General features: G+C 38.9%; 1 protein-coding gene across 3 annotated transcripts in view; it reads left to right on the forward strand.

The window, feature by feature from the left end:
* itprid2 (ITPR interacting domain containing 2) overlaps window positions 1–13,665 on the forward strand; it is a 51,575-nt gene that overhangs the window by 21,054 nt on the left and 16,856 nt on the right. For all 3 annotated transcript variants that reach the window (XM_059342799.1, XM_059342800.1, XM_059342801.1), the window contains 5 exons: window positions 2,288–2,435; window positions 3,361–3,421; window positions 9,534–9,641; window positions 11,335–11,674; window positions 11,850–12,066. In XM_059342799.1, the coding sequence (XP_059198782.1) occupies window positions 2,288–2,435; window positions 3,361–3,421; window positions 9,534–9,641; window positions 11,335–11,674; window positions 11,850–12,066 (874 nt within the window). The remainder of the gene's footprint in view (window positions 1–2,287; window positions 2,436–3,360; window positions 3,422–9,533; window positions 9,642–11,334; window positions 11,675–11,849; window positions 12,067–13,665) is intronic.

The raw sequence follows: 13,665 nt of genomic DNA on the forward strand, positions 1-13,665 counted from the left end.
TATTTTATCTAATTGATCAATCTCTCTGTTTACTGTTACCAGCACTTCTCTGAAAAGTTAATTAATGTTTTAACAAGAAGCTATTGAGCAGCCAAACAAACAAAAGCTAGACCGCTGTGAAAAAAGAAGCTTGGTAAAGCGCTTTTTCTCTAAGAAGTCAAATACACTTAGTCCGCTTTGGGAACAATTATAAAAAAGGTACTGACCCTAAGAAAAAAAACTATGTGGACACTCCAGACTTTTCTCAGAGCTCTTACAGTGAAATTTGACTGTTTTTTATTGATAATAACAACTCAAAGTGTCACTGCTCTATCAGAGGTTTGGGTTTTTATCGGATCTCCATCATTGAAGCTGGTGTGGTCATCAGTAGATTTGTGTTTTGAGGACTGACGGAGAAATTATTCTTTTGGATATATCGGTGGTGGTCGGTGAGTGGGGTCGAGATCATGCTGCCAGGGTTTCGGGAAGTGCTCCAGCAGTTGGAGGTGAAGGTTGTGTGTTGTGTTTCACAATTGGCTGTGCATCATGGGTAATTGGTCCTCTGATGGTTGTTGTTGTTACTACTGTGTCTTGACAGACTCCTGGGCTGTGTTCAGTGGGACAAAGTTTTGCAGCAGATTAAAAGATTTATAAGGTTTCTGGGTGTGTCAGGCAGACTTGAATGGGTCTAATGAAAACCCAGGTGTATAACATCATACAGTCCCTCCAGGAATCTATACATTAGTACAAATTCATCAAATCCCTGCGACTTTGACACGTTTTGTAATGTTTTTGTCATCCGAATCTTGCAAGTTTACCACAAACAAATGGCCAAACTCAAAGAATGCTTTATCCTTTGTTTTGGTTGTGGACTGGTGAAAATCTTCTCTATTTGTTGTATTCCCTCTTTTCCTCCTAATATGTTTATTTTATGGACCAAGGCAAATTCCTTCACTGCAACAAACATTCTTCTGATTCTGACATTGTGCATGGACAGGATAGTGTCAGGATTAGTTTTGATGTGCTTTAGTCATAATTAAATATTGTTGAATTTCCCTAATTTAGACATCAGACAAACAACTGTATTTATTTGTAGAGCTGGTTAACATTTAAAATGTTTCAATGATACTAATAGAGGCAGAGACGCCAACAATAATGCTGTGTGTGCCACATTTTTGGTTAGGAAAATGCTGTTACCAGATATAGAACAGTACAGCAGCTTCTATAGTTATACAATATATAAACACAAAAGTATACATGCTGTCATAATGTCCTGGAAGTGGACAATTTCTTTAACCTCTTCCACTCCACCCCTCCCTACCATGCCATTTTTAGTCTTTTCTTTTTATGGACAAGGATCTTTATGGGGGAAGAGAAGGTCAGCAGTAGATGCCACATAGAAGTAGTGAACATCATCTGAAACCTGGGAGCCTTAAGTTGATTTTGAGTTGCAACTCAGCAGTTTTGCGAGTTCTTCTGGTGATAAATCTGTAATAAGCAATGTGTTTTGTTTTGCACATTTTCAAATGTGTATGTTTAAGATTAAGAACATTATGATTAAAGTATATGATGGCAATTTCCACATTCAATTATGTCTAACAGACAAACTGACAACCTTGCATGACAGTGGTGTTACCAATGGATGCCATAGGTTGTCTAGTTTCTAATGATAACAGCATCTTCACTCTGGCTTTAAAGCATGATACATGCTCCAAAAGACAATAATAATGACAGAGGATGTAGGCGTCCTCGTGGAGTTTGAAAGGTTTTTTTTTTTTTTTTTTTTACAAATGCCTAGTCATTTCAGTGATGACTACCAACGATTGCAGTTTGTTTAGGGACCTTTTGAGTCATTTATGCCCCATTATTCTTAAAACAACTTTTCAAGTTCCTGGAGGGGCTGATCCTTTGCTGCTGGTCTCTACTTGCTCGAGTTGGGGTTGTTGAGGAGTTGGGGTGTGGCAGGGGGTTGTTGCAATCTCCAGAGAGGCTGAGCCGTCACACTCACTAAACTACGACACTAACAAAATAATTATCTAACCGCCTCGCTAACAGACTAACCCTCTAACAGAAAGCTGTGTGTGAGAAGTACTAACTGGCTGTCTGTGTTTTCGTAGTGATTCAGTGGTGTTGGAGCAGTCAGAGGAGCACCCAGAGGAGACCCTCCTTAACCTGCGGTTAGACTGACTAAACTAACCAGCAGACTAACTCACCAGCTAACTGACTGCCCAGCTGACTCACTTGCTCACTGAGTGACTGACTCCCTGTATGTGTGTGTGTGTGTGTGTGTGTGTGTGTGTGCCCACAGTGTGTCGGAGCTGCTGGACCTGTACGAGGAGGACCCAGAGGAAGTCCTCTTAAATCTTGGTTTTGGCAGAGAAGAACCCGATCTAGCCTCGAAGGTTCCCTCCAGGTTCTTCAACAACTCCTCCATAGCTCGAGGCATCGACATCAAGGTACTGACAACAAAAAAATGTTAACACTGGAAACAAACTGTGAATGAAAACAAATGTGACGTGTTTTCAGAGCCTTTAAAACTGCTGGTGGCTGCAGCACAAATACCAGTATACTGCCTGTGGCAGAGTGAGCAGACAGACTGAAGTTCCTAACCCTGATCATCCAGAACAGCTCGGTCTTAGACATTTATTTACTTCTGTAGTACAGCAAAGTCCTGCCACATTTAATAATGTAAACTTAATTTAATCCAGAGCCATTTTCTCATATGATCTGCAGAAAATTGTCCAGAGTTGCCCTTTCACACGTAGCACACTACAGGAGATTATCAGTGTTGGATGAAGTCTCACTTGACTGGACTTGTCACAAAATATACTTTCATACTGGAATCAGTGTTTTGTTAACCTGCCCTGTTGTAATTTGGTCGTTCCTTGAATTTGTCTTACAATGTCAGTTGGCTCCTACCAATAGAAGTTCCTGAACCTCAACATCGCTTCAGCTAGACTATTTTGTTCAATCAAGTCATTATATCCACATTAATGTTGGTTAATGATAAAAAAAATCTCATTGTGTAATTATTCTGTGAGCCCAGACAATGTGATTGAAATATTGATGTTGGTCAAAAATTTTGTGATTTTCTCCATATCCCCTGGCCTGACTTGAAAGTGAAAGCCATGAAGTCATGAGGATCCATCCTTTCCTGGCCATGGATATCTCCAACAAATGTCATAAACATCCATTTAATAGTTGTTTGGATATTTCAGCCTGGACCAAAGTTGTGGTTGTCTGTTTAGATTTGCTCCTCATGTTTTGTCGTTAATGTTTAATTTACCTTTTAAAACACATGAGGTTCACTTGGTTTATTTTGATTTCCTTTGCTTCACTGTTAATAATATAAAGATGTCACTTCCTGTGGTTCACCTGCAGGTCTACCTAGGAGCTCAGCTGCAGCGCATGGAAGTGGAGAACCCAAACTACGCTCTGACAAGTATGTACCTCCACACTGTCCCTGGTTTTCCTGCATATGTTCTACTGTTTATGACTGTTTGTACGTTCTCAACAGTCTGTTTTTACTTTAGTCAGTTTCTAAAGGACCACAACACCTCAGTACTGCAGATCGAGGGTTAACAATGTTAGTGAGGAGAAGGTTCATGTCCTGAAACTGTAGACAGAGAAAGTGAAGTTCAAAGTGTGTGTGTGTGTGTGTCCTGTTCCCAGTGTTATTATGGTGTTTTGTGGGGTCCTTCAGCTGTTTTAGCTGTCCTGCCAACTGCCTGGACAACACGGCCAGCAAGGACAAAGATCTGTTTGTCCCAGAAACACATACACACACATTCAGACCTGCTTTGCTAACATCCTGGCCTCCTTTTGTTTTCAAACCCATGTCTGCATGAAGGTACTGGCTCCCTAATTGAACACACACACATACACACACACACACACACTCATTCACGGCTGATTCTCTTCTTCCTGACAGTTTAACTGTCCTGCTGCTGTAAAAAAAAAAGAGGCTCAACCAAAGATCCTCTGTGTGAGACAAGATGCAACACTCTAGAGCTGAAAGTCCTTAATGTCTGCATAAATTTGATTTTACGCTTTCGTAGTTGTTTTAACCAGTTTAAAACTCATCGCTCTTCCCAGTTTTCTTTGATGACATGGTTAATTATCCTGCTTAGCCGAGTCATCTAAAAAATTTGCAGGTAAACATGGAGTAATTAGGTTTCGACTGGAGTTTGTGTCTCTGATCTTTTTGTCTGTGTTTTTTTTTTATGTGGTTCACTGCACTATGCACCAGTTTTACAGGTCTTCTTGATTTTATATGGGCTGCCAATTTTTTTATTTTTTCAATATCTGGTTTTATTCATTGAATCACCTACAAGGATTTTGTGTCAATTTTGGCAAGTTCTGTGAACAAAAGTGAAAGTGTTTCCATTGGCATCACCGCTTCAGGTTGTAAAGATTTTTATCTGGCTTGTGTGTGCATTTGTTTTGGAAGCGAGTGAAAGAAAAATGCAACTTATTTCTAAGATGAAAGGTGATCAAAGCAGCACATATCCACTTACACAATGCAACACATCCCCAGTTCCACGAATTAAAAAGACAAAACACTTCTTATTAATATCCTGGGTGCAGAGTAATTCTATCATTATTTTGTCCAAATATTTGAACAGCGAAATAAAAGTCTAATTAATTTATCTGATAACATCACTTTGATTGACTGATGGTGACAAACAAATTGATTCTGATCAATCTTTCCATTTAGCTTGAGATTTCCGTTCAGTCTGTAAGTCAAATATCACCAGAGGTACTGTCCTGGGTGTTAGATTTCCAAAACAAATAACACAATGACACAGTGCATTATGGACAAACACTCCATTTGCTTATCTTAGGATCAGGCCTTATTTTCTTATCTGCAGATAACCACCAAATGAGTCACACGCCGCTTGGTTGCACGCACACTGAAGCTGAATGAACTGAGTGAGGAGAAGAGACAGCTCATGATAACAATAAATGAGGGAATGGGAAGACATTAAAGTGGAAGAGCTACAGAAATGCTTGTTCACTGTATCTCTGAATCACTAACATCCATCCCTTTTACACATTCAGATGGATTCACAGAAGGATTGAGTGGCTTTTGTGGCCTCTAAACATTCACATAAAAGAGATCAGTGCCACACACAGTTACAATGAAATGATTTGCATCCTCAGAGAGTTGCAGGTAACTGAAGTGCATTTATAAGGGATGCCATTGAATGTTGTTTTCTTTTTGTCACCAGACAGACTGGGATATTTATCCCAAATATGGTTTCCCTCCGCCATGTTTAAATTCCTTTCTGGAAGTTTTGAGGAATGACTCAGCACCTCTTCAGTCACAACCTGCAGCTCATGCGGACTGAAAGTTACTTTTTTCTTTCTATTCTGAGATTCCAAGTATATCTTGATATTATGATATGAGACTAGATCTTGTCCTAGTTTTTGGGTATTGTAATATTGTACATCTTATCTTTTGTTGGTTTTAAAGGCTGCATTCCAGTAAAATTATGTTATTTTGAACATAACAGACTGTTCTAGCTGTTCTGTTATTTTTCTTTTCCCAAATTGTCATTATAGCTACATAACTGTTAATTATCGATTGAAAATCGCATATTAATATCTCAAATATGGTTTCTCTCTATCATGTTTAAATTCCTTGCTGAAAGCTTTGAGGGATGACTCAGCACCTCTTCAGTCACAAACTGCTGCTCGTGGACATAAAGTTTAGTTTTTGTAGTTACTTTTGTGTTCTTGGTGCAAAGGAAACATTTAGACTTGACACATGGATACTTGAAATCACACACAAACAAGGACTAATTGCACTCAACTACACGATTTATGGGCACCGTTTCGCTGTCGCATCATTAGCTTAATATCTTTATTGACTCAGACCTTAAGACAGGGGAGATATCAGTTGCAAGTAAAGTGCTACTCATCAATTGAGACACAAGTGCATGACTTATGTCAGAGATACTGAAAAAGCAGCACATACAATAAGGATCCTTTCATACATGCTTTGATTGGTTATTTGGTTCAACAAACTTTGTTTTTTTTTTACTCTTTGGTCGTTTGTTTGGGCTGGTGTGAAAGTTTTCAGTTGAACTCTGGTGCTAACTGAACAACGGTCTAAAAAGTAGGGAACTGGCATTTTCTTTTTTTAGCATTTTATCTTTTTTTTGTGCAAAGAGCTAGAAAAAAAAGCTTGTTTGTAAGGTTTTGTTCGCACCAATCACACAGCAATTTGAATCGATGTGATTGGCCACAACCACAGCAGCTACAACCTGTTCTGTATGTCTGTGTCTAAAGACGAGCGCAGCGTGTGTGACAGAGCTGGCATTTCCATTCATGTATTGGGTAATGAATGAAGTTTTTTTTTTTTTTAAACTCCAGTGACTCACACCAGAAGTGAATCTTTTTTTAAGTGAACTGCTCCTTTAACAGCCTCTGGTCTCTCTGTGGTTCCTGGAAGCTTTTTCTCTTTTCCAGAACATTCTCATACTGTTCCATCAGTTCCCCGGATCCCAAACGTGTGTGTGTGTGTATGTGTGTGTGTGTGTGTGTGTGTGTGTGTGTTGTTGTTTGTTATGTAAGCTCTGTTCTCACCATCAGAAAAAATCTCTTGGGATGAAGAGAGGAAAAAAAGAGGGGAGTACAACATGTCGGTTTCTCTTATTGCTCACTTCCTGTTTTAGGATCCTCAGAATGAGCATTAGTGTGGAGTCAGCAGTCGGCAGGAAACACACTCACACAATATTACTATCATCACACACTGCTGCTGTAATAAGAGGTTCATGTTCTGTATTCATGTCCAGACGTGGCTTAAAAAGCTGAGCAGTGAGACTGTACGTTTTTTTTTTTCAGCTAGAACACAAATATTTGTCTTTAAATTTGAAGGTTTCTTATTTATTTGTAACAAATTCTTTTTAAATGCATTAACACTTGATCCTTTTGGGCATGGACTGTTTTGAAGCCTCAAGTTGGAAGTTTCGGCTAACGTCATCTTGGTTTATAACAGGTTCTTTGCTCAGAGCTACAGTGGCAAGAAAAAGTATATGAACCCTTTGAAATGACCTAGTTTTCTACATTAATTTGTCATAAAATGTGATCTGATCTGCATCTAAGTCATGAGTGAACACAAACACAGTGGCCCTCATTTATCAAACAAGCATAGAAACGAGTGCAGATCTGAGCGTATATTTCGTCTTACGACAGGGTTCACGTGGGATTTATCAAACGTTCGTATCTCGCCAATCACAGCATAAGAATGAAGCGTAATTTAAACGTAAACAAGTTTGGTGAATATTTTACATTTGGAACATCGACTCAAAAGTTTTCACAGCTTTTTGGTTGAAGGAGGTAAACAATATTTTAAAGTAAGTTTTAATTCCAAAGGAAGAGGAATTTCTCAGAGTCAGAAGAAGAAACGCTGACGTCCAACAGCTGCAACAGAACAAACTGGTTTTGTTTGGCATCATTACTAGCCTCGACTAGTACACTGTTAAAAGAATTTCACAGTTGCAGGGTATATTTATTTTAAATTAAGTTTTCATGATAAATGATGTAGCCTAAACATGCTTTGCTTTGTCACCATTAAAAAACAAAACAACACAGAGTTTTAGCCACTCCAGACATCAATACAATAGTCTAAGATCAATTCTCCCTCTCAGAAGTGTGGACTTCGATGCTGACTCAAATTTGCGTACACGAGCTGAGACCAGACGTGAGATCTGATCATACCGTGTAAAAAAACACACAAAAACTTTTGTAGTTTGCTATTCACAAGAAGCATTTGCTGATGTGAACTGCTGATGTGTCTATACTTACATGCAGATCAGATCTCCTTTTATGAAAAATTAATGCAGAAAACTAGGTCATTTCAAAAGGTTCACATATGTTTTCTTGCCACTGTACATACAACTTAGATGACATTATCTCTAAAACACTGATTTTGAATGTCTCCATTTAGTTTATGTATTTTCCCTTGTCTTAAAAAAGAACAAATTCCAATTGATGCTATTGATGCTTAGAAAGTGGCGTACACTCATCTCTTACCATTTTTTTAAATGGGCAGTAGTTATAAATAAGGCCCCAGAAGTCTCCCCATGGTCCTTTCTGTTGACTTTAAAAATGTAGCATTTGAAATTAAAAATGTCATCCATTATTTTTTACAAAACTTCACTGCAGGTCTAACTTCATTGTTACAGTGATTCCTGGAGTTTCCTTTCTTGCAGAGAAGATGTTTCAGTTCATATATAACAATGAAAATCACTGAAAGAACTGTAGTTGTGATGTAACTGAAAGCTGCCAGGGAAATGTGTCAGCCACAGTAATTCAGGGCTCTTTCTAGGATTATAGAGGTCAGGAGGGGGTCAGAGGTGAGAGAGTGCGAGCTTGCAGGCCTGTGCTGTGTCATACAGGTGATGACATCAGAGTTAGTTATGTGGCGTTTAAAGCGTGACAGACAAAAGACAGAAGTCGGTGTTTCATAACAGACTGACAAGTATTTAGACAGCGAGGGATGGAGGGATGGAGGGGAGGAGAGACGTGTGCGGAAGGAAGAAAAGTATGCAAGTCATCCTCCTGTTAGAGACGAGACTGACAGCTCGACTTACACAACGACAGAAGAAGAAGAAGAAGAAGGAGGAGGAAGGAGAGAGGAGTGGCTGTGACGTCTGTGTCCAGTCCCAACATGAAGCTTTTATCAGTCTTTTACTGCAGATAATTACTAAATCTCCAGCTATTAATTGTGTAAAACAAGTTCTATTTCATTACTATTATTTCTAATATCAACAGTTAGTTCCTTTACCTTCTCTCTTCATAATAAACACTAAAAGTTGACTCTATAGGGAGCATTTTTTTGGGAAATTTTGGACAATTTCTAATAATTTTGCATCATCACTGACAAGTGTAATTTTTGAAATTTTTGCTTCTTAAAAATCGGACACATTGCATTATAGGATTGTAAGCAGAAATAGACAGTACGTATAAAATGACAGACAGTAATTAAAGTGTAAGATCCAGTAAATATGGATACATTTTGGACAAGACTCCCATTTTTTAAACCATTTCAAAAAGATTCCTGACTGTATAACCTCTTTAAGATGGATGTTTTTTTTTTCTTTTTTGGGGTAGTGCTTCTCCAGGAAACATCTGACCAGCAGAGATATTCGGGCTGGCTCAGAGGAGGAAGAGTGCTGCTGCATGTTGACATGTTCAGACTTTTAACTAGGTTGCCTCCTGATCTATTCACTGCCATTTATTCCGCCTCAAGGTTGAGAACAGTCAAAAGTCCATGCAAGTTATCAAAAAGCTTCTTTCTGCCTTTTTTTAAATTTCTTTTTTTACACTGTGAAGAAACTTTATGCCTTTATTGTATAATGCAGAGACAGGAAACCGGGAGAAAAAAGGGGTACGACATGCAACAAAAGCCCCCAGGCTGGGATGGAATGCGGGATGTTGTGTTGTGATGTTAATGTTGCATGCTCTGTAACTGCTCTGCTACTGAGGTGCTCCCTGTGAAGAAAAACTCTGTAACTTTGTTGTTCTTTTGTTTCTGTCTCCTTCAGGTCGTTTCCGTCAGATCGAGGTCCTGACTACAGTAGCTAACGAGTTCTTCCAGCTCTACAGTCAAGTTTCTGGTCAGCCTGTTCAACGAATCAGCTCCAGGGACCAAGGTAAGCATGAAAACCACACCCGGTCCACTGACTGCAGACTTTAAGAGGAGCAAAGAGCCAGAGGCAGAGTCTTACACAGATCTATGACTGTAATTGCAAAACAGACTTCTGAGAATATATGATCAGTGGTGGAAGAAGTATTCAGTTCCTTTTTTTTACTTAAGTAAAAGTACTAATACCACAATGTGAAATGACTCCACTACAAGTCTGCATTCAAAATTTACTTCAATAAAAGTACAAAAGTATCAGCATCAAAATGTACTCAAAGTATCAAAAGGATGAAGTACTAATCATGCAGAATGGACCCACTCAGATATATTATAAGATTATTTTTATTGATGTATTTATGTAAGCAACGTATAATTTTGTAAAGGTAGGGCTCATTTTAACTACTTAATATACTGTTATGTGGTTTAATTAAAATAAATGTCTCATCCCTTTAAATTGATCATATTTTTTCATCTTAAATCTCGACCTGAAAAGTAACTAAAGCTGTCAGCTAAATGTAGTGAAGTAAACAGTACAATATTTGCCTCAAAATGTAGTGAAGTGGAAGTTTATAGTCACATAAAATAAAAAAAACTCAAGTAAAGTACAAGTTCCTCAAAATGTACATAAGTACAGTACAGTACTTGAGTAAATTTACTTAGTTACATTCCACCACTGTATATAATAAATATAAACTGTATGATAAAAACAAATATTGCAGACAAGAAAATGGATTACTAAAAGAGATTTTTTGTTATGTTTTGTTTTTTGTTATGTATTCATTGTCCTGGATAAGGTCCATGTGAATTTTTCACTTTTACTCAACCTCATCCTTTTTACTGGTCTTACATTTCAGTTTTGTCAGTCTTGAGAGTTTTTGTTTTTTTAAATGGAATTTTTAAAATGCCTACTAACATTGAGTTCCAGTCAAAGTTGGAGGTTGGTATTTCCCAGTTCAAATATCCAACTTCCGCCCTCAAAGCGCTCCAGGTGCACCAACACATAAACTGTCTGGCCATGACAAATTGACGTTTTCTTTTGGCAAGTTCATGTTTTATTTGCTCTGCCAGATGCATCTGATCACTCAGATTTCAGCCTGATGTGGCAATAACAACTGTTTATATCTTTTAAGGTGGGTTTGATAGGATGACTGACGTCCAGCTTCATACTAGGCAGTGCTGATCCAATAAGAATCAAGATCCTGTGACTACATTGCCTATTTCTTGCCTAAAGTGTTTTCAGAAACACATTTTAGTGACCGTTTAGCTGTTATTTGAAAAAGTTTGTAACCCAGTTGACCTGCTTTCCTGCTTGAATATGGACTAAGCACAATCTGGCCATGCCAGGTTAGTATAGATGTATTTATTTTAAATTGAAGGGAATATGTGAGTTAATATTATCAGTATACGTGTAGACAGGACCTTAAACAGCTTTAGTCAAAAGTGAGCAAACTGCTTCCAGATTGTTTTTTATTCAAATGACTGGGGGGAAAAAAAGTTTTGTCTCCTCTCAGATATTTAAAAAATTTTTTTAGACAGGAAGGGAAATTAGGGACAGCTTTGTTGCATAATGTTTTTTTGTCTCATTTTCACCATAAGCAAAAAGTTAAAAATGTATTTTATCACAGTTTATGTTAACAAAACGAGCACTATGTTTGAATGATTGTGTTTTTTATCCTAATCTGTTTGTAATGTCTCTCTCTCAGGAGGAGAAGGAGAGGAGTCGTCTCCTCCCCTGAAGAGGACCAGCTCGGCTCGGAACATGGCCAAACTCCTCAAGAAATCTCTCACCAAACACAACCTGCATTCGTCCAGTGCAGAGTCAACTGATTCACAGACGCCGAACCAAATGACACAACCGAACGGACACGCCACATCCAATCACACACACACGAACGGTCATGCACACACTACTCCTGAACAGGACCGCTGCAGTACCGACCCCGAACACCAGGCGGAGACTGTCAACCAGAAGCACATGCGTAAGAAGGACAGCTGTTCTCTGGCAACGGTTACAGAGGAAACCAACGGGGACGGAGATGACAGGTACGTCCGGACTGATAGTGAATTTTAGCCAGCTAATATTTAAACCAGTTTGCAGTGACCCAAGCAGCAGATCTTTAAATAAAGTTTCTTCATTAAAAGTACAGATGTATGATCAGAAAAATGTAATAGTGCTCGTTTCTGTCTGACTGCTCAATAACATCTCACCTCCCTTCAGCCCTGAACAGAGCAGAACCGGACCAGCAGCCAATGGAGAGCAGCAGTCAGAGTCAGCTGACTCTCAGTCGGCCAATCAGAGAACAGAGGAAGGAGCCCAGGTGGTCAAAGAAGAGAAGAACCTGACCTCTACCCCGGAGAAAGCTCCTCCCACACTGGCCCCGCTGCAGCTGGCTCAGCTTCGCATGGAAAACGCAGACTCTTTCGACATGGAGGAGGTACAGTGTTCTCCCGTTCTCCTGGGTTCTTCATAGTTTAATAATGTCAGGACTTCTCCAACACAACACAAGAAGTATAAGTCCTCCTTGTTCGTCTTTCAGTGGAATTATATCGTAATGAAATCATGGTAACATCGTCTAAATTGATCATAGAAAGCACAACTCAAACTTCTCATAGAATGTGATGAGAAATATCTTTGCGGCATCATCTAATTATTATGGTTTTGTTTTGTTACACGTTGCATTAACTCTCAGTTCAGTGTTTTGAACAAACTAGACTCAAAGGCCGTTCACGCCAAGAACTATTACTTTTTTGATCTGAATGGCTTCCTGTAGAGCTTACTTTTCACTGAACATGCCAGAGAAAAAAAGGAAGTAGTCAAACTGGAAGAGTTGAAAAAAAATCTGGAAAAAAAACTGCAAGACTAAAACCAGGCTTGTGTTCCCACATATCTGCATTTTTACATTTTTAGGTGTTCTCTTCTCACCATTCATTCTCTCATTTTTTCACTTGTGGCGTGCTCGGTTGCAACAAGGATGCCCGAGGTGGTAATGATTGATGGATGGATGGATGGATGGATGGATGGATGGATGGATGGATGGATGGATGGATGGATGGATGGATAGATGGATAGATAGATAGATAGATAGATAGATAGATAGATAGATAGATGGATGGATAGATAGATAGATAGATAGATAGATAGATAGATAGATAGATAGATAGATAGATTACTTTATTCATCCCCGAAGGGAAATTCGGTTGTCACAGCAGTCCGGTATTCAAGTACAATAAAATACAATAGAATAAAATACTGAGGTAGCATAAATAAAAACAACAATAGAAAAAAACACAGTGGCCACTCTGCAATTCTTGTAATTACTCCAGACTCACCTCAGCATGTTTCAGGAGTGTCCCAGAAGTGTGCTCTGCTCCGCTAAAAAAGAGGCCAAAATGCTGCCGCAATATTTTTCTGCCTTGATACAGCTGTTGATGCTGTAGTTTAAAAAGAGAATAGTGACCAATTTTTCATTTCATCAATTTGAATAGTCACAGATTTGTACTGTGGATTAACTGTCTCATAAAGCATCGTTTCATCCTTACTTCATAGTGATGCCTATGTTGTGAGGAGCCAGGTGAAGGTTTTCTTCTGTAGGTGCTCAACAATGAGGACTGTTCTGTCTTGTCATTTGTGTTGAGAGTAGCACATGTGCAGTACCAATTGGGAGCTCGCAAGGGAAACCCTGGCAGGCAAATACAAAGTTTATGAGCTGTAGCGTAGGCTATTTTTTCACTAATTAACCTGGAAACAGGAGTTAAGTAGGGTACCATTTGAGGATGTTGGCAAGATTTCAGCTATGTATCGTGAACTTTGCTGCAAGTTTTAGAGCGAGGCAGATGAAACAAGGCCATTTTTCAATGGCAGGTCTGAAAAAAAAAAACGTAGTTGAAGTGCCATCACAAGAGCCAAAAGCACTTGAATTGTATTGCAGCTAAAAGGGCTGCCGAAAACCCCTCTTCCAGTGTCTTAAATGTGCAAGTACGAAACATGACTGCTAATGAAAGTCAGGTAATCGCGAAACTGATTGCCACAGCAT

This window comes from Centropristis striata, chromosome 10, assembly GCF_030273125.1.
Source record: "Centropristis striata isolate RG_2023a ecotype Rhode Island chromosome 10, C.striata_1.0, whole genome shotgun sequence".
Lineage (NCBI taxonomy): Eukaryota > Metazoa > Chordata > Actinopteri > Perciformes > Serranidae > Centropristis > Centropristis striata.